We start from the raw sequence: 22,053 nt of genomic DNA on the forward strand, positions 1-22,053 counted from the left end.
CCTTCCTCCTAGAGAAGACAGTCTAAAACATGGGAAAGGTGGGAGGAATAGCCATTGGGGAAGTGTGGCAACTTCTGCAGCAGAACTTTCTAGCAATCCAGGGAGACTTCTAATTTGGAAGGTCAAAACTTCCAAGCACAAGACCTGGATCTATTATCTCTGGGATTAGGTCAAGCAAGTTTCTTCTTCTGTAGCTGGGGTTTGATATCTGGAATCCAACAAGTCTGCAGAAAGCCAGGAGATACTGTGTTCCTTATTAACCATTGTCTGTCCCTGAAAAATCACAGAAACACTAAATCTGTCTTTGTGTAGGCCTGGGATGAAAGGATTTAGAGATACCAAGACCCAGGCAGGAGCATAGGGTCTGGCCAGAGAGTATAAAACTAGACTCATTTCCAGAGAGCTTTTGCTGCTTTGGGGGTGATAAAAAAGCTTCCTCAAACACAGCCAAATCTAATCATTCAAGAATCCACACCTCTGGTCTAATTACAGTTTCAGGGTACCATTCCCAGCGAAGGTAAGACAGGGAGGAGAGTGGGAGGTATAAAATTCTACATTCCCAATGCTTGTATCTACAGCTTTCCTGGCAGTGTGTGTGCATAAAACAATGGAGGGAGATGGGATCTTGGAGTTTGTCATTACTCGTTATATTTTAGGTTATGCTTCCTACTTACACCTGGCAGCCCTTTCGCTGCTGAAACCCTGTGAGTTTCCCTGGAGCAGGAAGGAAAGCAAGGAGAGCGCTTTCGGGATTCCAAGGGTGGGAGCTCTCCATTCCTTTCTCATTAATGGCCTCAAGAACTCCCATCCCACTGAGATCTGGGCGTTCCTTCCTTAACCTGGGAGGAGACTGTGGAATTGAAATGAGGAAAGAGAATCATGACTGAACTTCAATTGCCATAAAGCTTGGGGCGCCAGTCACAGTAGAGAAAAAGACCCCAGCGCCTCTGGCAGTGCTAGTCTTAGGCCATAAATGGCCCCTTCCTTATCTTTGAGGCTGGCAGAGGTACCAAGCCAGAATCCAGGTCCCCAGGGCCCAGGAAGGGAGGACGCTGAGGGCCAGAAGCCTGGTCCTGGGCTCTGAAAGCAAGATCCTGAGGATGGATTTTGCAAGGATGGATGCTGGAATGAAGGTGTCTGTAAAGGTCACCGTCCCTGTGACGTCACGGAGAGGTAGGCGGGTCTCCCATGTGGAGGCCAATCAGAAGCAGAGTTGAGATTCTGGGCGTGGCCAAAGAAAGCCCTAGGAAGTACTTTTTCGGATTTGGCCCTCCAAAGGAGACGTGACAGGAGTTCCTGGTGGAACCGGGAGCTCCCGTGACACAGACCCCTTCCGAAAGCTGTCGACTTCACGCAGCCAAACTGCCCCTCACAAAACCTGAGTTACAGTCGTGGGAAATATTAAGGCAGAAGGACGCGGCACCGGTTCCTCACAGTGTGAATGGGATCCTGAGCGAATCCTGGGTTTGAGGGCACAGGTCAAGGATCAAGGTCGGAGAGGGGCTAGTGAGTTAGGGTGCCTCGCGTTTAGGGCGCTTTGGGGCTCCGTTTCCTGAGAAGGTGCACCCTGAAAATAAGAGGTCGTAGCCTTGGGCAAGGGTGGACAGGAGGGACAGGAGGGTGGCTGGGAGTCTGGCATCCATTCGTGGGGTCCCCAGGGTAAGGGATCTGGAGTGGACTTTGGTCTTGAGGGAGTTTTGAGAACCTGCGGGAGAGTCTGATATATTGAAGCTGGACACGGACTTTTCAGCTTGAAGTGCAACAGGGTTTGGGGGCTTGGGTGTGTCTGAGTGTTGATTGGCTTGAGGTTGGGAGTTCAGGACCACATTAATTGTGGGGGAGCTGTGGATCCCATGGATTGGCAGCTTGGAGAGTCTGCATGGTTAGGGCGGACTTCGGTCCTTATGTGGGGAATGTTTTAAATGTCTGCTGATCTCACTGGGCCTGGTGGTATACCTCCGTAATCTGAACGACCTCGGAGGATGAGGCCGGTGGACTGCTAGTTTAAAGCCAGCCTCAACAATTTAGTGAGGGCTTAAGAAACATAGCAAAACCCTGTCTCCAAAGTAAAAAAAAAAAATAAAAAGGGCTTGGGTGTGGCTCAGTGGTTAAGTGTCCCTGGGTTCAATCTCTGGTACCTTAAAAAAAAAAAAAAATTGGTGATCTCTGAGGATGAATGAAGACCCTCAATTTGGGGTCCTCTGGATGGGGCATAAGTCACACAATTCTGAAGCATCTGATGAAGCATACAAGTCTTCATCCTATGGTGATTTCCTGAAGACCTGTTCCCATGGGGGAGATTGCACATGTGGGGTTCATGGGACCTTAAGATGGGCTTTGGCTTCTCTCTGTTTAGAGTCATCTACTCTGTCGGGTGTGAGAGGACCCTCCTGGTGTTTTCCCTACCCAGTGCTCAGGCCTCAATGGGGCCGTGTTTTGTGCTCCTGTTGGCTGCACTGGCCTGCTGCCTGATTCCAGCAAGCTGTTGTGTCACATGTGAGCCGACAGTCATGGAAGCAGTAAAGTCCTTGGAGAAGGATTACTTGCCTGGACACCTGGAAGCCAAAGACCGTGGAAAAGTGATGGATATGGTATACGATACTTTGAAAGATTTTCAGGACCGGCCATTCATCGAGGGTTCCTATGCAGGAATCATAGGTGAGGGGCAGGGCAGAGAGGGCCCCTTCATCTTTGGTGCTTCTAAGAGGGATTGGGTCCAGGATTTCCAGGGCCAGTGATGAAAGGGGATGGGCCAGGTTCCCCTGATCTTGGGAATGGAGAAGGCAAGTTGCAGGTTCCAGGCCCTCCCAGAGCTAGCAAACACTGTTTTCCCACTTCCTTTCTAGCAATTGTCTGTAAGAAAACAGTTCCCAGAGGGAAACAGAATAGTGAGTTCTACAATTAGGTCTGTCCTTGCACTGTGTTCCCATGGGCATGGTAGATATTATGAGGTAGTAGCCTTACAGTGGAGTAAAGGTGGAATCTGGGGTTCTATATCAACCCACAGATAAGAACTCATTGGACGAGGTATCCCGGACTTTCCTGAAGGAGCTGAAACGCATCACAGACAGTAATGTAAAAGGTTAATGACTGAAGGGCTGGGAGGAGGGTCCTGGATTTCGCAGGAGAGCCATTGCTAGTGATGTCTACCCTGGGGATGTGATGCACGGCTCTGGGACTAACTGCCTAGTTCAAATTCTGGCTGTGCCACTTCCCATCCTTGTGGCCCTGAGCGAGAAACTGGGCAGTTTCCTCAGCTCTACACTGGACAGCATCACAGTGCCCTCCTCCCTCAGCTCCTGGGAGGATTAGGTGGGTTGATACCTGTGCATTGCTTAGCCCAGTGACTGGCACTGTGTGAAGTACTTGATTTCTGGGCCCTTTCCTGAGAAGGCAGAAGATGGAATGTCAGCCCCTCCAGGTGGCACATTCCCTGTAGCCCCTGGTGCTCAGGAGGGCTGAGGCAGGAGGATCAGAGGGATCAGGAGTCCAGAGCAGCCTGAGCAACAGCGAGAGGCTGTTTCAATTGGGGGAAAAAAAAGAATGCCTGCCTCCAAAGACTGAAGACCCTATTCAGAACCCACACACACCTGGGGGAGGAGAGACTAAGCACTACTCTGCTTTCTCCCAGGAGAGGACTTCATCAGAGAGCTCAACCACACACTGATCAAGGGAAAGGATGATTTTAACCTGCAAGCTCTTCATTTCCAGAAGGACGGTGAGGGAAGATGGGAACCCTGGACCCATCCAACTCCATCCCCTTTCTACCACCTGAGTCCCTTTCTCCAGCCCCCTGCATTTCCACATCCAGGCCCTTGGCGTCCTCAGTCTCCTCCTCCTGCTGACCCCTCGGGGGTCACCTCCCTTAGGCCCTTCCCCATACCTCTGCTCCTCCCCAGCCCCTCTCCCACCCTTCTTCATTTAAAAGTCTGATTCTTTTCTCTTTCTTTTCTCCCTTCTGAGGCAGCTTTATGTCCCAACAAATGTGGTGAGTGCAGACAGCAGAAGCTATTCTTCTACCCTCATCGTGGCCCATGATACCCACCCCTCCCCTTCCCCCCTGTGGATGCACATTTGCAGCATCTGAGAGGTTCCTGGGTCTCCAGCCATCTTTTTCTGGCTTGGATTTGCAGATAGCAGGTGTATCCTATGTGGACTCTTATTTATTTATTTATTTATTTATTTAAGTTATAGATGGACACAATACCTTGATTTTATTTATTTATTTTGTATGTGGTGCCGGGGATCGAACCCAGTGCCTCACGCGTGCTAGGCAAGTGCTCTACCACTGACCCACAACCCTGGCCCCTATTTGGACTCTTTACTGACCTTGGAGGGATGACCTCCTAGGGATTTGGCCCAGCAGGCCCCCAGCCCTTTAGCCCTTCCCTTTGACCTTTTTCAAACCCACCTCTTAGCGGGTGAATACAGCCTTGACCTTGCCCCTCCAGGCGTCATGTTTCAGACTCTGATATGGTGCCAGCACTGTGAGCGAAAGGTTCACGCTTGCCGGAAGCCCATAAACTGTGGGGGTGAGTATGGGACCCTGCTGGAGGGGTTGGTGGGACAGGGATGGAACCATAGGAGGGACAGTCCAGTGAGCTCAGAATGCAGACAGGAGGCAGGGAAGGGCCTGGCCCAAACCAAGCTGAGACTGTTTGGAGAGGGCAGTGACCCCAGAAGAACCATCTCACAGTCATGCCCCATCCTCAGAGCGCCATGTGGAGGTCCATCAATCGGAAGAACTGAACTTGGACTGTCTGCTCACTTGGCACCATATTTCTGAAGGCCTCACAGACTACAAATTTTACAGGGTGGGGCCCTCCAACTCCTGTAACCCTTAAACCCCAAGTCACTCAAGCTGGTATGAGCCCCTGACCTACACCCAACCCCATGGCCTAGTAGGTGAGGTCACTCCTGACTCTCAGGCACCCCAAGTCCTGCTTGATGATCCCCTGGATTCCTATGTTCCTGAGGCCCCGGGAGCTTCTCAGCCCTGTATTTCCCCAATTCCTGAAATCCCCATGCCTCTGTGATACTCTTGAGCTTGTATCTAGGTTTGGGAGAACAATTCTGAGACCTTGCTGTACAAGGGGAAGGAATCAACCCTGACAAAGCCAAGTGTGACTGAAGCGGATGAAGGAAAATATCGCTGTGAGCTGGACACAGTGATGTCAGGCCCATCTACCATCATTTCATATCATGTCACAGGTCAGTACCGGGGTGATAGAGAACTGGGGCCCTGGGTATTGTAAGAAGGAGGTACAGGAAGTATTCTCAGCTTTGGAAGCTTAACTTCAGATGGGGTTCTGCCTTCAGGCCTTGGAGGACTTGCTTCTGTTGTGGCCTCTCGTGGCAGGGATAGTGTTTCCTAGGAGGTTTCTACTGGAGGGCCTGGGTCTTGGGGCTGGCGCGCCTTCAGTCCTTCTCTGACTGCTGTTGGCCCTCCTATTATCAGTGCTGCCCCCTAAAATCCACCATGAGAAACATAAAGAAAAGCTTGAAGACACTGAGGGGAGCCCGTTTGATGTGAACTCAGAAAGCCCCACAGAAAGTACAGCAGCGTCAGCACACCTGGAGCCCATCACATCCCTCCAGCAGTCCCAGGCCCAGAGTATGCTGCAAGGCCGCCTCTTTGGGCTGCTGATCTGCTTCTTAATACTTCTGGTAGCAGCCCTTCTTCTCAGGTGAGTCTAGGGAGGAAGGCAGGACCTGGAGGGAGAGGCAGGGCTTCCTACTGCCCAATGCTGGAGCAGTTGGCAGAGCCACTGAGGTTTCCAGAACGCTGGTGGGAGTTACAGCGTGGGGGGCTTACCTAGGAGGGCCAGGCATTTATAGTTGTTTGAATAGGTCAGCTCTGTGGGGCTGGGAGTTGGGGAGTGGGTCCCAACTGCTTCCTACCTAACATGACTCCCTGATTTGCACCTCTCAACCTCGTTCAATCTCCCCTAGGCTAATTTACTGGCGAAGATCCAGAAAGAAGCAGTGCTCACAACCCAGCCTTGCAAATACAGCTTCTAAGACGTCATATGTTAAGACAACAAAGTCAGCGACCTCGAAGGGAGTTGAAAATACATCATCTAAGACATCAAGGACAACGACCTCAAAGTGAAAAAATAATTAAATACATGTCTTGTGGTCTAAGTATTTGACTCAATCCTCTTGACTGAATAATACCTTGGGTTCCCCCAGAGGACAGATCAGGACATGGGCTCCTGCCTCAGGGAGGAGGGTGAGGAACATGGCACCACTGAGGTCTGGTGGAGGGGACAGCAGACTGTGATATAATTCCAGAACCAAGAAACAGGCCAGGGCCAGGCCTACCTAGATCTCCTGCCCCAGGCCTGGTTTTCTCAGGACACCCCCTCCCACCTCTTCCTTGGGTTTCCTCTTGCCTTTTAATGTCTGCCGCACAGTGCTGGGGGCTGGATCAGAGGCACAGGCTTTTCTAAAGGGATCAGGAACTAACCCAGGACATCAGAGCCAGGCCCTCTGGGTGCTGCCTGACCTGCAACAGGTAAGAGCCAGGTAAGACTCCTGGGTCCCACTGCAGCCATCAGTCCTCCTGGGCCTGTAGTCCAGGGCCCATCCCTCTCCCCAGATGCCCCTCCATCTCCCAGATGTCCCTCTGCCTCATTCCCCTAGCCCCAGCCCATTTGGGATGTATATCCACCTTCCCTTAGGGCCAGGCTCTCTGGTGTATTGAGGGAGGGTGGAAGCACCCCACCCCCTTTGGAAAGCTCCCTCTCCTGTGTGCCTGTGGATCCATCCTCCCCACCAAGCCCGGAGCCACAGGCCCATCCTGCCTCTGTCATGTGAGTAGCCACAAAGTGGTCCACCTGCCCCTGGCCCACCTGCCTTCCATCTGTCCCTGGTTTGGGCTCAGCCCCATGCATTGCTTTCTTGTCAGGGACCCTGAGAGACCTGTCTCCTGGTCCAGTCCTGAATGGGCAAGGGAGCCTGGGTGATGAGAACAGGAAGTCAGATACTGGTTTACCTGGGCCCATGGGGGGAGAGGTGGGCTTAGGCACTGGGATGGGCCACACAGGGCGGGCTTTGATTCTGCTTCCTTCCTCCCCTCCCTTCTCACCTCTTGGTAATGGCTTCTGGGCACTGGCCTTTATTTATTTAAACTCTCTTTCCTGCTACGTCTACCCACCACCCATCCCTGGGTCTCTGTTTTTCCTTACTGTCTCTGCTCCCTTCTCACTCCTGTCCCTCTTTCTCTTGGGGTATTGGGGTCCTTCCCCCTTCCTGGGACCCCATCTCCGTGTCTGCTTGTCTTTCTGGATGACCTTCTGCGATTCGATTCGATTCGGTTCGCAGAGGTGGATCCCCGGTCTTCATCTTCAGACCCGAGGAAACCCTGCGGCTAGCCACTGACTCACCCAGGCTGCAGTTGGAACCTTGGCAAGTGGGCACCTTAAAGCAGGTTGGGGGGAGCCAATGGGGGAGTAGCCTGGGAGAAGGCGGGGCTGCAGCATCTGAGCGCTGGGCGGGACCTGCTGTTTCCCAGCGCCTACAGAGTGGAGCTTGGATTCCCGTGGGGCGTGGCCCAGCTGGTGGCAGTGGTTGGAGGTGTCCCAGAGTGTCTCTGGATGGAGTCAGGGCCCTTAGGAGGCATTCCAGGCTGCCTTGCAGGAGGCTGAATGTGTAGGTGGCCAAAGCAGTGGTAGCTCCCCAGCGGGGTGTCGATGGTTCTGGCAGCTCAGCAGCCTGTGGGAAGCGCCAGAGCCTTGCGAATTCCCAGGGATTCGGCCAGTGTTAGGGGGAAATCCAAGTTGGAGAGAACTAGGAGAGGAGGAACAGGCCAGGACAATGTGCTGGAGGCTGTGCAGAGCCCTGGGTGGGCCTGCGGGGCCAGGGTGGAGTCTGAGGAACTGAGTAGGCCTGAGCCTGAGGTGTTGGGCCTGGTGAGGTGTGGTGGCACCTGCTTGTGGGTCTGTGTGGCAGGAGGCAGCTCTGGGAACTAGGCTGAGGTGGTTCTTGAGGGTCAGGGCCTACGTGGGCAGAGCCTAGGAGAGAGAGGAACTTGTGTTTCTGGTGGCAGGCCTTGGATTAGGTGGTCTTAGGCTGGGTTGGCTGCCAACTGTGGGCACAGGGGAAAGCAAAGGGCTAGAGGAAGAGGTGTTCGTAGAGGCCAAGGAAGTTTTGTTACGTGGGACCTGAAGCAGGAGGCAAGGGTTGCACATGCCATAGGGAGACTGGAGACGCGCAGCCCTGTGCACTGAGGGACAGGGCACTCAGCCTGTGATGGATGATCTCAGTTCTCTCTCCCTGGTCTTTCTACTCTCAGGCATTTTAATTCTCTCTGTAGGCATGGGCACCATCTCATGGCGACCACAGAATAATCGTTCCTGGTCCTGAGTTCTGATCAGGGCCCCCAGCTGGGTCTAGGTACAAGGAACGCTCCGGAGAACTTGTCCTTACCGTGCAGCGTGTCAGAGCTGAGCCTGCAGGGTCGGAGGAGGCGGCAGCAGGAACGCAGGCAGCAGGCACTTAGCATGGCCCTAGGGGCAGCTGATACCCAAATAGTACCTGCAGACCCTGGGGATTTTGATCAGTTGACTCAGTGCCTCATCCAGGCCCCCAGCAATCGCCCCTACTTTCTACTGCTCCAGGGCTATCAGGATGCCCAGGTGAGCCTCGCCTCCCCAACCACCCAGAGCCCTATGTCCCCCCTGTCATGGGAGAGTGGTAAACCTGTAGTTCTCAGAATTCCTCTGGTTGAGGTAGCCTCAGGTCCCCTGGTAGGCAAAAGCACAGCCAGGTGGTAGAGAGTGAGTGTGGAGGAGGCGGAGGGGAGATGGCTGACAAGATTACACTGGAGGCACAAACAGGGCATGGTCCTGTCACTGAAAGTGGAGGGCAAGCTGTGTCTTTTCAAAGGAGAGTCCACTGCAGGAAGGAGTACCCGTGCAGACATCATTTCTTGAGGGAGGGCGACAGGAGAGTGCATGTGCTGGGGCAGGGACGTCCTTGACTGGTGTCTGGGGTCTTGATCTAGAAAAGCCTGTATTTCTTTGGTGGGGGAGCGGATGAACCCATTTGTAAAAGGTGATGGTTTTCACTGGGACGTTTGACCACTGTGGATGCAGGCAGGGGGTGCTGGCACTTGTGTGCATTTACACATTTGGGTGACAGTGGGGAACTTGAATTTTAGATTTATTTTACTTTTGTATTTTTATTTTACTTTGTTACATTATAGTTTTATATATTGATGGAATTAGTTGGTACACATTCATACATGCACACAGTCAGGTTTATTTTAGAAAGGTGACACACTGCTTCCATTTTTACAGAATGGAGGCGAGAGCACCTTTTTAAGAAGGGTTCTTTGGAATGCATCTGTTTGGGGAGTGGATGAAGTAGGAAGCTGTCTCCTTGAGGCAGGTGTTTGAAAGCATGATTACTAGAAGAGCCACTGTATGGAAATCTCTAGGAGGTGTCCCCTGTAGGGAGGGGCATAGTGAGAACCTCTGTTGATGTTGTGGGCGTGTCTTTGGAGTCCTCCTACACGTGAGTGGGGGCAAATAGAGGAGTCCATTGTTGGAGTAGGTTTCCTTTTGAAGGGATGGGAAAAATCAACAAAATGCACTGTAGAAAGGGGTCACCTTAGAAATGCACCTTCACCGGTCTAGGCAATGGAAGACCCTTTGTTTGGGTTGTTACGTTTGTTTAAGTCTTTTGAATGGCTGCCCCTCAGGAGAGGGAACCCTCCCTCTAGAGTCCACTCTGATGGTCTTTTCTCAAAGAGATGTTACTTCTGCCCTAGTGTTCAGAATATTGAAGGAATCCTTGGTTTATCTAGAGCAAGCACTCATTAACTCTCTTCCACAGTGACTTTTAAAACATCTGTTTCCTTTGGGATATTGAGAGAGGGGAAATATCTTAGTGAATTGGGAAATATCTGTAAGGCTCCATCTTAAGGGTAGAATAATGAGTAAGGGGGGCAAGCATTGTGGAAATGGGGGAATGTTTCCTTGGAGAGCTTCATTCTTTGACGATGATGGTAGGGGAGAGTCCATTTTAGTGGGGTGGTGGGTTGATCTTGGCAGCTCCAATTTCCTGTGCTGGATGTTATGGGAGAAGCTACTCTGTGGCTCTCTGGTTTCCCTGGCTGTTGGATTTTCTTCCAGCATCTGCAGGAAGTTCCCCCTCATGACTACCTCCAGGAGGAGGCCCAGCATTTATTGGGTCAGCTCTCCCTAAGGCTCACTGGGACCCGACCTCACACATTTGTGGTTGTCGTTGTCTACCATGAAGACATCTGCAGGTGCTGGCCCAGTGCTAGAAGGGTGTGGTGAGTGACAGTGCTTATATTCAGCAGGCTATGGACTGGTACTGGGCCTGGCATGAAGCCCCCATTTTTGTGTTCACCATCCATGGCATGAAGGTGCTGGGGAAATATTCACCCTCCCATGGTGATATGGCTCACGAGGGATAGCCTTGGTCCTTGCCAATCAGTATAACCACACTGTCAGGACCATTGGCACCTTTGGCTTCTGGGCTGCCTACCTGGCTGGTGGAGACACTGTCTACCTTGCCAACCTCACTCTGCCAGACTCAGGTTCCTGAAGGTCTTCAAGCCTGAGGCTGCCTTCCTGCCTGAGGGGGGTGGGCATTAATGCAGACTTGTCTCCAGTGCAGACAGGGGCTGGGCCTTGGAAGCCAGGGAGACTTTTGGGACTGGTCTCATCAGGCTAGAGTCAGATAGACATGTCTCCAGAGGCTTGGCAGCTTCTGGAGAAGTCAGGGGTGGTCCCAGAGCAGGTGGTGCCCATGGCCAGAGAGATTCTAGTTGGCCAGAGGTGGAAAGAAGTAGGGGAGGGGCTTCCTGGAGCTGCCTGAACACCTACAACCAGCAGAACATCTTTTCTGATGGCTGGCAGTGCCCAGTGAAGCTCGTGGTGGCTCCAGAAGCCACGGTGCCCACCTGATCATCATTTCCATAGTATTTCTGCATGGCAGCCCCTGAGAACAGGGAACCCTGCCTTCTAGAGTCCACTCGGCTGGTCTTTTCTAGCAGAGGTGTTACTTCTGCCCTGGTGTTCAGAAGACTGAAGGACCTCGTGGTTGATCTAGAGCAGGCCCTCATTAGCTCTCCTTCAGGGTTCCTGGACTAATTCCCATTGGGGTTTGTTCTATGGAGAAGCAGCTCTACTGTTCTTGAATATCCCTGCAGAGACTGGGGAATAAAGATCCAGAATTCTACGTTGTTCTGCAAAGAATGTGATGAAGGGACTACTGCCATACTTAACGCTCCCAGCACTGCCAAAATGACCGAGATTTGGGAAACGACCTCTAGTGAACCATCGTCTGTTTTGAGTATGTACTGGGGATTGAATCCTGTTGAACCCTGGGTGATGCTAGGTGTCATGGAGTAACCTCCTTGCTCACGTGCTATGGAAATGCTGGAGCAGTTGTCACCACAGCCATGTCTGTTATTTCCTGAGGAAAGTCAAGATTCTTTTATTTTTTTTTTCTCCCTCAAACAAACATTATAAAACATGGGACTTGGGAGAGGAATACCTATTAGGGAAGTATAACAAATTCTGCAGCAGAATCTTCTGGTGAGTCAGGGTGACTTCTAATTTGTAAGCTCACAAATTCCCAACACAGGATGTGCATCTGTTATCTCTGGGATTAGGATCAAGGAAGTGTCCTGTTTTCTAGCTGTGATGCTGAGAATCTGGGTTTTAATGTCTGGCATCCAGCAAGTCTGCAGAGGGTATTTGTTCCTTGTCAACCTCTGTGGGTCCCTGAACTCACAGGACTAAATTTGGTAGGTCTGGAATGAAAGGATCTGAAGATACCAAGACCTCTGAACCCATGTCAGAGCCCAGCAGGAGCACAAGTTCTGGCCAGAGAGCAGGAGTCTCTTAGATTCATTTCAGGAGCCCTTGTTGGTTTTTTGTGCCTTGAAAAGGGTTCAACAGACACAGCCAAATCTAATCATTCCCCCTCCAGGAATCTAGGCCTCTGGTCTTCTCAGGATTTCAGGGTACCAACCCAAGCAGCTACCAAGGGGAGGAGAGTGGGAGGTAGGAATTAAAATTCTGCATTCTCAACCCTTGTCTCTGCAGCAGCCCTCTCTCTCTCCCTCCCTCCCTCCCTCCCTCTCTCTCTCTCCCCTCCCTCCCTCTGTGTAAGATAAAACACTGAAGGGAAGATGGGAGCTCCCAGATTGTCTTTATTCATATTTTAGGTTTTGCTTCCTACTCAGATCTGGCAGCCCTTTCGCTGCTGAAACCCTGTGAGTTTCCCTGGAGCAGGAAGGAAAGCAAGGAGAGCGCTTTCGGGATTCCAAGGGTGGGAGCTCTCCATTCCTTTCTCATTAATGGCCTCAAGAACTCCCATCCCACTGAGATCTGGGCGTTCCTTCCTTAACCTGGGAGGAGACTGTGGAATTGAAATGAGGAAAGAGAATCATGACTGAACTTCAATTGCCATAAAGCTTGGGGCGCCAGTCACAGTAGAGAAAAAGACCCCAGCGCCTCTGGCAGTGCTAGTCTTAGACTGGAAACGGCCCCTTCCCTATCTTTGAGGCTGGCAGGGGCACCAAGCCAGAATCAAGCCAGAATCCAGGTCCCCAGGGCCCAGGAAGGGAGGACGCTGAGGGCCAGAAGCCTGGTCCTGGGCTCTGAAAGCCAGATCGTGAGGATGGACTTCGCTAGAGTGGATGCTGGAATGAAGGTGTCTGTAAAGGTCACCGTCCCTGTGACATCACGGAGAGGTAGGCGGGTCTCCCTTTGTTGTGGTCCAATCAGAAGCAGAGTTGAGATTCTGGGCGTGGCCAAAGAAAGCCCTAGGAAGTACTTTCTCAGAATTGGGATCTCCAATGGGGACTTGACTGGAGTTCCTGGTGGAACCGGGACCTCCCGTGACACAGACCCCTTCCGAAAGCTGTCGACTTCACGCAGCCAAACTGTCCCTCACAAAACCTGAGTTACAGTCGTGGGAAATATTAAGGCAGAAGGACGCGGCACCGGTTCCTCACAGTGTGAATGGGATCCTGAGCGAATCCTGGGTTTGAGGGCACAGGTCAAGGATCAAGGTCGGAGAGGGGCTAGTGAGTTAGGGTGCCTCGCGTTTAGGGCGCTTTGGGGCTCCGTTTCCTGAGAAGGTGCACCCTGAAAATAAGAGGTCGTAGCCTTGGGCAAGGGTGGACAGGAGGGACAGGAGGGTGGCTGGGAGTCTGGCACACATTCGTGGGGTCCCCAGGGTAAGGGATCTGGAGTGGACTTTGGTCTTGAGGGAGTTTTGAGAACATGCGGGAGAGTTCATTTGAGCTGGACAAGGACTTTTCAGCCTGAGGTGCAACAGGTTTGGGGCTTTGTGTATGTGAGGGTTGATACAGTCAAGGTTTGGAGTTGAGGATCACGTTAATTCGTGCGGGGGCGGGGGCGGGAGCTGTGGATCCCATGGATTGGGAGCTTGGAGAGTCTGCACGGGTTGGGGATCTTGGGTCCTGATATGGGGAATGGTTGAGAGTGTTCTGATGTCTCAGGATGCAATGAAGACCCCCAATTTGGGGCTTTGTGGATTGGGGATTAATTTCACACTCAAGTTATTTGATGAAGGACACATGTCTTCTTGGTTTGGAGATTTCCTGAACATCCTCCTTTCCCATGGGGGAGACTGAGGATGTGAGTCCTGGGGGGCATCTCTAAGACAGGCTTTGATTTCTCTCCATTTAGCACCACCTGCTCCTGACCCGGGTGAGAGGACCCTCCTGGTGTTTCCTCTACTGAGTGCTCGGCTCAATGGGGCTGTGTTTTGCCCTCCCATTGGCTGCACTGGCCAGCTGCCTGCTTCCTGCGGACTGTTGTATCACATGTGACCCGACAGTCATAGCAGCAGTAAAGTCCTTGGAGACAGACTACCTGCCTGGACACTTGCATGCCAAAGGTCACAAAAAAGTGATGGATTTTGTACACAAAACTCTGAACGAATTCAAGGAACTGCCGATTAAAGAGGGTTCCTATATGGGAGCCGTAGGTGAGGGCAGGGCATGTTTGGTGCTTCCCATAAGAGGGTTTTGGTCAGGATTTCTAGGGCCAGAGATGAAAGGGGCTGGGCCAGGTTCTCCTGATCTACAGAAGTCTGTGATACAGGTTCCAGGCCCTCCCAGAGCTAGCAAACACTGTTTTTCTACTTCCTATCTAGCAATTATCTGTAAGAAAACAGTTCCCAGAGGGAAACAGAATAGTGAGTTCCGTAATTAGGTCTATCCTTGCAGTGTGTTCCCATGGGCATGGTAGAAATGACAGGAGGCAGTAAAGTTGGAACATGGTGTTCTCTGTCTGCCCATAGATGAAAAAACAATAAAACACGCAGCCTCGAATTTCTTGAGGGAGCTGAAAATCATCACAGAGAGTGACGTAGAAGGTTAGTGTACTCAAGGGCGGGGGCTCCTGAATCTCGGGGCAGCCATTGCTGTCAGTGATGACTCTTGGCTGGTATGATGCAGGACACTGGAGCCAGATTTCCTAGGTTCCAGTTCTGGCACTGCTACTTTCTATCCATGTGGCCTAAATCAAGAAAATGGGCAGTTTCCTCAGCTCTACTCTGGACAGCATCACAATGCCCTCCTCCCTCAGCTCCTGGGAGGATTAGGTGGATTGATTCCTGTGCATTGCTTAGCCCAGTGACTGGCACTGTGTGAAGTACTTGATTTCTGTGCCCTTTCCTGAGAAGGCAGAAAGGGGAATGCCAGCCCCCTCAGGTAGCGCATGCCCCCCAGTCCGTGGTGCTCAGGAGGGCTGAGACAGGAGGATCAGTTGGGATCAGAAGTCCAGACAGACCAGCCTGAACGACAGCTAGAGGCTGTTTCAAAAAATAATAACAATAACAACGCCAACTCCATAGACAGAGGCCCCCATGAGGTCCTGCACCACCGAGAGAGGAACAGCTGAGCTACGCCCCACTCTTTTCCAGGGGAGGAATTCGTGAGGCAGTTGTACTGGATGTTGGACAAGGAAAAGGGGGATTTTATGCACGAATCTGCTCAGTTCCTGAAGGAGGGTGAGGGAAGATGGGAACCCTGGGCCTGGCCTACCCTATCTCCCTTCCACCATCTGAATCCCTCTTTGCAGCCCCCTGCATCTCCACATCCAGGCCTTGGCTTCCTCAGTCCCCTCCTCCTGCCTGCCCTTCAGGGGGAACTTCCCTCAGGCCCTTTCCCTAGGAAAGCAAGAACCCATGCCTCAGCTCCTCCCCAGCCCCTCTCCCACCCTTCTTCATTTAAAAGTCTGATTCTCTTCTCCCTATCTTTCTTTCCGAGGCAGCTTTTTGTCCCAACAAATGTGGTGAGTGCAGACAACAGAAGCTATTCTTCTACCCTCATCGTGGCCCATGATACCCACCCCTCCCCCTCCCCCTTTTGGATGCACATTCACAGCATCTGAGAGGTTCCTGGGTCTCCGGCCACCAGTCTCTGGCTTGGATTTGCAGGTAGCAGGTGTACTCTGTTTGAACCCTTTACTAACCTTGGAGGGATGACCTCCTAGGAAATTTGGCCCAGTAGCCCCCCAGCCCTTCAGTCCTTTGCCTTGCCCTCTCTTTCAGACCTACCTTAGCGCGTGAATACAGCCTTGACCTTGCCCCTCCAGGCGTCATGTTGCAGACTCTGATATGGTGCCGGAACTGTGAGAAGGAGGTTCATACATGCCTGAAGTCCAAGACCTGCGGGGGTGAGTATGGGACCCTGCTGGAGGGGTTGGTGGGAGAGGGATGGAACCACAGGAGGGACAGTCCAGAGAGCTCAGAATACAGACAGGAGGCAGGGAAGGGCCTGGTCCAAACCAAGCTGAGACTGTTTGGGGAGGGCAGTGACCCCAGAAGAACCATCTCACAGTCATGCCCCATCCTCAGAGCGCCATGTGGAGGTCCATGAAATGGAAGACATGATCTTGGACTGTCTGCTCACTTGGCACCATATTTCTGAAGGCCTCACAGACTACAAATTTTACAGGGTGGGGCCCTCCAACTCCTGTAACCCTTAAACCCCAAGTCACTCAAGCTGGTATGAGCCCCTGACCTACACCCAACCCCATGGCCTAGTAGGTGAGGTCACTCCTGACTCTCAGGCACCCCAAGTCCTGCTTGATGATCCCCTGTATTCCTATGTTCCTGAGGCCCCGGGAGCTTCTCAGCCCTGTATTTCCCCAATTCCTGAAATCCCCATGCCTCTGTGATACTCTTGAGCTTGTATCTAGGTTTGGGAGAACAATTCTGAGACCTTGCTGTACAAGGGGAAGGAATCAACCCTGACAAAGCCAAGGGTGACTGAAGCGGATGAAGGCAAATATCGCTGCCAGCTGGACACGGTGAAGTCGGGCCCAGCCACCATCATTTCATATCATGTCACAGGTCAGTACTGGGGATAGAGAACTGGGGCCTTGGGTATTATTAGAAGGAGGTATACTTAGCTTTGGAAGCTTAACTTCAGATGGGGTTCTGCCTCATCTCACGGTAGGGACAGGGTTCCCTGGGAAGTTTCTACTGGTTGGCCTGGGTACTGAGATAGGCTGGCCATTATCCCTGCCCTGCCCATTGACTGTGTCCCTTCTCTGTCAGTGATACCCCCAAATGCCCGTGAAGAGAAACCAGGTTCACACATTGAAACGGAGGAGGAGGGGGGGAATATTCCGGTTATCCCAGACCAGCCGGAGACCATCATCACGATCACGACCACCCATTCCTCCGACACTGAGACTAGGCTGCAAAACATCCTCTTCTGGCTGCTGATCTCCTTCTCTATATTCCTGATAGTAGCACTTATCCTCAGGCAAGTCACTGCAGAGAATGGCAGGGCTTCCTACTGCCCAATGCTGGAGCAGTTGGCAGAGCCACTGAGGTTTCCAGAACGCTGGTGGGAGTTACAGCGTGGGGGGCTTACCTAGGAGGGCCAGGCTTTGATAGTTGTTTGAATAGGTCAGCTCTGTGGGGCTGGGAGTTGGGGAGTGGGTCCCAACTGCTTTCTACTTAACATGGTTCCATGATTTGCAAATCTCAACGCATTCAATCTCCCTCAGGCTAATTTACTGGCGAAAATCAAAAGAGAAACCCAAGACCTCAGATGAGAGCCTGGAAAATACAGCTTCTTAGCCGTCAAAGACAAGGGCCTCAAAAGAGAAAAATAATTAAATACATGTCTTGTGGTCTAAGTATTTGACTCAATCCTCTTGACTGAATAATACCTTGGGTTCCCCCAGAGGACAGATCAGGACATGGGCTCCTGCCTCAGGGAGGAGGGTGAGGAACATGGCACCACTGAGGTCTGGTGGAGGGGACAGCAGACTGTGATATAATTCCAGAACCAAGAAACAGGCCAGGGCCAGGCCTACCTAGGTCTCCTGCCCCAGGCCTGGTTTTCTCAGGACACCCCCTCCCACCTCTTCCTTGGGTTTCCTCTTGCCTTTTAATGTCTGCCGCACAGTGTTGGGGGCTGGATCAGAGGCACAGGCTTTTCTAAAGGGATCAGGAACTAACCCAGGACATCAGAGCCAGGCCCTCTGGGTGCTGCCCGACCTGCAACAGGTAAGAGCCAGGTAAGACTCCTGGGTCCCACTGCAGCCATCAGTCCTCCTGGGCCTGTAGTCCAGGGCCCATCCCTCTCCCCAGATGCCCCTCCATCTCCCAGATGTCCCTCTGCCTCATTCCCCTAACCCCAGCCCATTTGGGATGTATATCCACCTTCCCTTAGGGCCAGGCTCTCTGGTGTATTGAGGGAGGGTGGAAGCACCCCACCCGCTTTAGAAAGCTCCCTCTCCTGTGTGCCTGTGGATCCATCCTCCCCACCAAGCCCGGAGCCACAGGCCCATCCTGCCTCTGTCATGTGAGTAGCCACAAAGTGGTCCACCTGCCCCTGGCCCACCTGCCTTCCATCTGTCCCTGGTTTGGGCTCAGCCCCATGCATTGCTTTCTTGTCAGGGACCCTGAGAGACCTGTCTCCTGTTCCAGTCCTGAATGGGCAAGGGAGCCTGGGTGATGAGAACAGGAAGTCAGATACTGGTTTACCTGGGCCCGTGGGGGGGGGGGAGAGGTGGGCTTAGGCACTGGGGTTGGCCACACAGAGGTGGGCTTAGGCACTGAGGCCACACAGAGCCGGCTGTGATTGGCCTTCCTTCCTCCCCTCCTTGCTCACCTCTTGGGAGTGGGGGATTGGCCTTTGTTTATTTGAATCTCTCTTTTCTGTGACTTCTACCCACCACCTATCTTGGTAGACCCTGGGTCATTGTCTATTCTTTCTTCTCTGCTCCCTTCTCTCTTGGTCCCTGTCTCTCTCTTCCGCCTTTGTGTGCTTCCCTCTTCCCGGGACCCCATCTTGGTGTCTGCTTGCCTTTCTGGATGACTCTCTTGTGTCTTGCTTCACTGGTGGCTCCCAGGTATTCTTCCTGTGACACCGCGAGCTGCAGTGTAGGATCAGCTGTCCTGATGTGCAGGTGGTGGGCGTGTGGGCGTAGTGAATGCTGTATGGAGACCCTCGAGGAACCACACCAAGCCCATCTCTCAGCTCTTTCGTGGTTCGGGGACCGGGACCACCAAATCTGGGGACGCTGGAGGTCTGACGAGTCCCAGGGACGCGCAGCAGCGCTGGGCCAGCGAGATAGAACTGCTGGAGCTGCAAATGGGCGTGGCCCTTGAGCCTCCATTGGAGTCTCGCACCACTGCATCCCCGGGGATCCTCAAGATCTCTGGCACGGGCCTGGCGTCGGGTGCCAACCACAAGCGCGTGCTGGCCACGGCGCGGGAGCTGGTGGCTGAAGCGCTGGAGCACTATGGGCTGGCCAGCAGCCCCAGCAGCAGCCCATGCAAGAGCAGCGGCGTGGACGTCTTCATGCTGTGCGACGGGCTGGATCAACTAGACAAGGCCAGCCGGAGCACCTGCGCGTGCTGGGCTACTCGGAGCGCCCACTGCTGGTGCAGGAGCTGTGGTGTGCTGCTTGGAGCAGGAAACCTTCGGGGGCTGCGGTCAGTGACGGTGAGCCAGTGCTTAGGGACTCTGGGCCTCCAGAGCTAAAAGGCGCAGCCAGTAGGACCCTACTGGGAAGGGCTGAGGGCGTGGCTCTGGAGGGGCAGGCTCTGAGGGGTGGGCGGGGCCAAGGAGGGGTCTGAGACATAGGTGACTTTTTGGGTCTATCATGTATGTAAAAGGCTTAACACAGGAGTTGTTATACAATTTATGCTTAATTATGAATGGCGATTCTGATTATGTCTTTAAAGAGTTCGTTGATTACCTGTTGAGAGGCACACATTTGTTAGGGCCCTGGGAATATAACAGGGCCATTGCCAGGTGAATTTTCCACCTTCCCAAATATATATATTTATTTGTTTGTTTGTTTATTTATGGTGCTGGGGATTGAGCCCAGTGCCTTTGTGCACATCGATCATTCATTATTTTATGTGCACATCGATTATTCATTAGTTTACTTCCCTTGGGCACCAAGTATGTGCCAGAGCCTGTGTTGGGGCCTGGAAAAGCCACGTCCCACAGTACAGTTACTTCCTTCAATCTGGACTGTCAATGAAGGGCGTTTATTGGGAGATTGTTTCCATGTCCCAGAGGATAGAGTCTTCTCTGTAATTCATCATCTAGAATAGTTCCTAGCAGATAGTGGGTGCTAAATGAAATAACATTAAAGGAATGGATTTTCAAAACTGCAGTGGGTAAAAGAACAAGGGTAGTTCCAGGCACAGTGGACAGCATCTTCGAAAGCCCAGGTGTGGTGGGAAATATCAGCTCTAGGTGGCCAGTTCTGTTTGGATGATCTCAGCTCCTCCCACCCCTGATCTTTCCAATCTCACCCTGTTTTTTAACTTTCTCGGTAGGTACCTGTGCCCCTTTGTGGCAGCCAGAGAAGAACTGTTCCAGAGTTGCTCCTGGTGGGGAGGCGCTAACCAGTCCTGGTTCAGCTGGTTGCAGGGGCGAGGAGAGCTGGGAAAACTTGCCCTTCTGGTGCAGCATGTCAGAGCTGAGCCTGCACGGGCCACAGAATGCAGGCAGGAGGCACTGAGCATGGCCCCAGGGGCAGCTGATTCCCCAGCAGATCCTGCAGACCCCGGATGTTGATCAGTTGACTCATCCAGGCCCCCAGCAATCACCCCTGCTGTTGTGGGATTTGAACACAGACAGGGCACCGAGACATTCAACAGGAAGGAATTTATTTATTTGTGCCTGCAGAGACACAGAGGATTGTTATCCAAAGGCTGAGTATGCAGGGATGCTGGCCTTATATACCTCTGGCAAGCTCTTTGTCTCCCATATAAGGTAATACACATTCTGATGGGGTATTTTTATGCTATAGAGTTGCAACAAAGTTGGGACAGCATCACACATAACTGAGTTACAACAGAGTCACCCCAGATTTACAGCAGAGTTGGCATGCACAGTAAATGTGACATGTTGCCTTTTCTTGGTTCTGGGAGGGCCCTTACCCCATTCTCCCCTTTGATGCTCAGGTCCCTTTAGGGTCAAAGGGCATCATCCTGACTTAAAGGCTTATATCTCTGTGACATCATAACACGTGCTGCCCAACCATACCTCCATGAGACTGGAGATAGAGTTCATAACCAGGGGTAATATGGCAGGGTAGGAGTCGGCAGGCTCCCAGCATTAAACCCACAACACTTGTAAGAGTTTTGAATCCCCCCAAAATTGAAAACCATCCTTCAAATAATTCCTTGTGATTCCAACCTTTTCAAGTCTGGACCAAGACATAAATGACCTTTTTTGTTGTTGTTGTTGTTTTTTAATCTGATTTCTACTCTGACCTTGCCCTCATCATCTATTTGTAGGTAATAGTTGCCCAGGTTAAATTTCCCACTCATCTCACCTTCAGAAGCAAGCAAGTAGTGTTTGATGCTAAACAATTCTGATAAATAGCTCTGTGCACTTGAATACCTTGCTTAGCCAGTAAATTGAGGGCTTGTGTCATCTCATTAGTTATAATTTCAACAACAGCTGTTAGCCTAACGATGTGATTTAACATATACATGGGAGTTCAGTACCCGCAGGACCCCTCTTCTGCCCAGGTGGCTGGACCAAGATAGTGAATTATCCACTCAGGGGGCCATTCGTCATCTTTCCAGTCGCCAGTTGCCAGGGCCTGCCACTCTCTTTGGGCCCCTTGGTCTTCATATACTGGGGCTCCCAACTACTCCCATCTTGCTAATGGAAGGAGGAAAAAGGAGGGGCAAATTGTCCCCGTACACCAGATCTGGACCAGAATTGGGGCACTTTAGCATAGGTGGCCCTTCCACGTAGCCAGTGTAGTTATCTGGGTAGTTATATTACAGAGTTTTGGGCCCAGACATGGTAGAGACCCAACTGAGATGTTAAACAGTGTTTCCTCTCAGGTAAGACAGTATTGAGGTTTTGAGAAACCAGACACCAGTGGTTGAAGAGGAGAGAATGATTCCACTATAGGGCTCATGGGGGTCTAGCTCTTTAGCCTCCCATGGCCACTGATAACCCTGTATTGGTTTCTCTACACACATGGCAAGAAGACATGTTTAGAGATTGAACCAGAGCCTCTGCCAAGGTTAGGAATGGGTTTGTTTTTATGGCGAAGATAGGAGACAGGCTTTTCTCCATTTCCTCATAAAAGGAATGAAAGATCTGGTGGGAGGAAGACTTCAGTGAAGTTGTAACCCCTTTGAAGTACCATCTGGTTCCAGGGCAGCACCTCCTCCAAACTATACATAGGCCAGTTGGGTGGCCTGTTCTCCATCCTGAGTCTTCAGGGTCAACAATAGTGAAATTAACAAAATTATAGGCTTGCAATTTATAGCTGGTGTAGCGACACCCTTTTGAAGTTTGGGAGTTTTACTGTTACCACTCTGCCAGGTGGCCCATGTAACACAACTGCAAGAGGGACCAAAAAACTCAGCATAATCAGTACCCATGGATCCCACACACCATTTTCAGGCTGTTCACACATATACTTGACATTGAACCTGTACCTCATTTCCCCAGATATGTCTCCATGTGATGTGGTGGACTTACTGAGACCATAGGGCAGGTAACATCAAGTGCTCAAGTCTCAT

The 22,053-nt window shown here is 51.9% G+C and overlaps 1 protein-coding gene and 1 long non-coding RNA gene across 3 annotated transcripts in view; both read left to right on the top strand.

Moving 5' to 3' along the window:
- LOC308637369 (uncharacterized protein) overlaps positions 1 to 22,053 on the top strand; it is a 51,155-nt gene that overhangs the window by 9,657 nt on the left and 19,445 nt on the right. Inside the window, exons 11-27 of the mRNA XM_081273676.1 lie at positions 2,479 to 2,658; positions 3,008 to 3,070; positions 3,632 to 3,718; positions 4,452 to 4,532; positions 5,459 to 5,687; positions 12,549 to 12,736; positions 13,756 to 14,001; positions 14,317 to 14,391; positions 14,941 to 15,027; positions 15,291 to 15,311; positions 15,615 to 15,695; positions 15,877 to 15,977; positions 16,221 to 16,374; positions 16,582 to 16,792; positions 17,040 to 17,555; positions 17,711 to 17,842; positions 17,938 to 17,991. Of these exons, the coding sequence (XP_081129802.1) occupies positions 2,479 to 2,658; positions 3,008 to 3,070; positions 3,632 to 3,718; positions 4,452 to 4,532; positions 5,459 to 5,687; positions 12,549 to 12,736; positions 13,756 to 14,001; positions 14,317 to 14,391; positions 14,941 to 15,027; positions 15,291 to 15,311; positions 15,615 to 15,695; positions 15,877 to 15,977; positions 16,221 to 16,374; positions 16,582 to 16,792; positions 17,040 to 17,112 (1,877 nt within the window). The 3' untranslated portion in view covers positions 17,113 to 17,555; positions 17,711 to 17,842; positions 17,938 to 17,991. The remainder of the gene's footprint in view (positions 1 to 2,478; positions 2,659 to 3,007; positions 3,071 to 3,631; positions 3,719 to 4,451; positions 4,533 to 5,458; positions 5,688 to 12,548; positions 12,737 to 13,755; positions 14,002 to 14,316; positions 14,392 to 14,940; positions 15,028 to 15,290; positions 15,312 to 15,614; positions 15,696 to 15,876; positions 15,978 to 16,220; positions 16,375 to 16,581; positions 16,793 to 17,039; positions 17,556 to 17,710; positions 17,843 to 17,937; positions 17,992 to 22,053) is intronic.
- LOC308638149 lies at positions 6,120 to 8,676 on the top strand. 2 transcript variants are annotated; one of them, XR_014019759.1, is made up of 3 exons: positions 6,120 to 6,528; positions 6,684 to 6,815; positions 6,911 to 8,676. It is a non-coding gene; the product is annotated as an uncharacterized lncRNA (long non-coding RNA). The 2 variants fall into 2 exon arrangements; XR_014019760.1 differs by having other exon boundaries at positions 6,120 to 6,517.

This window comes from Spermophilus citellus (assembly GCF_964194105.1).
Source record: "Spermophilus citellus genome assembly, chromosome: 18".
In the NCBI taxonomy this organism is placed as follows: Eukaryota; Metazoa; Chordata; class Mammalia; order Rodentia; family Sciuridae; genus Spermophilus; species Spermophilus citellus.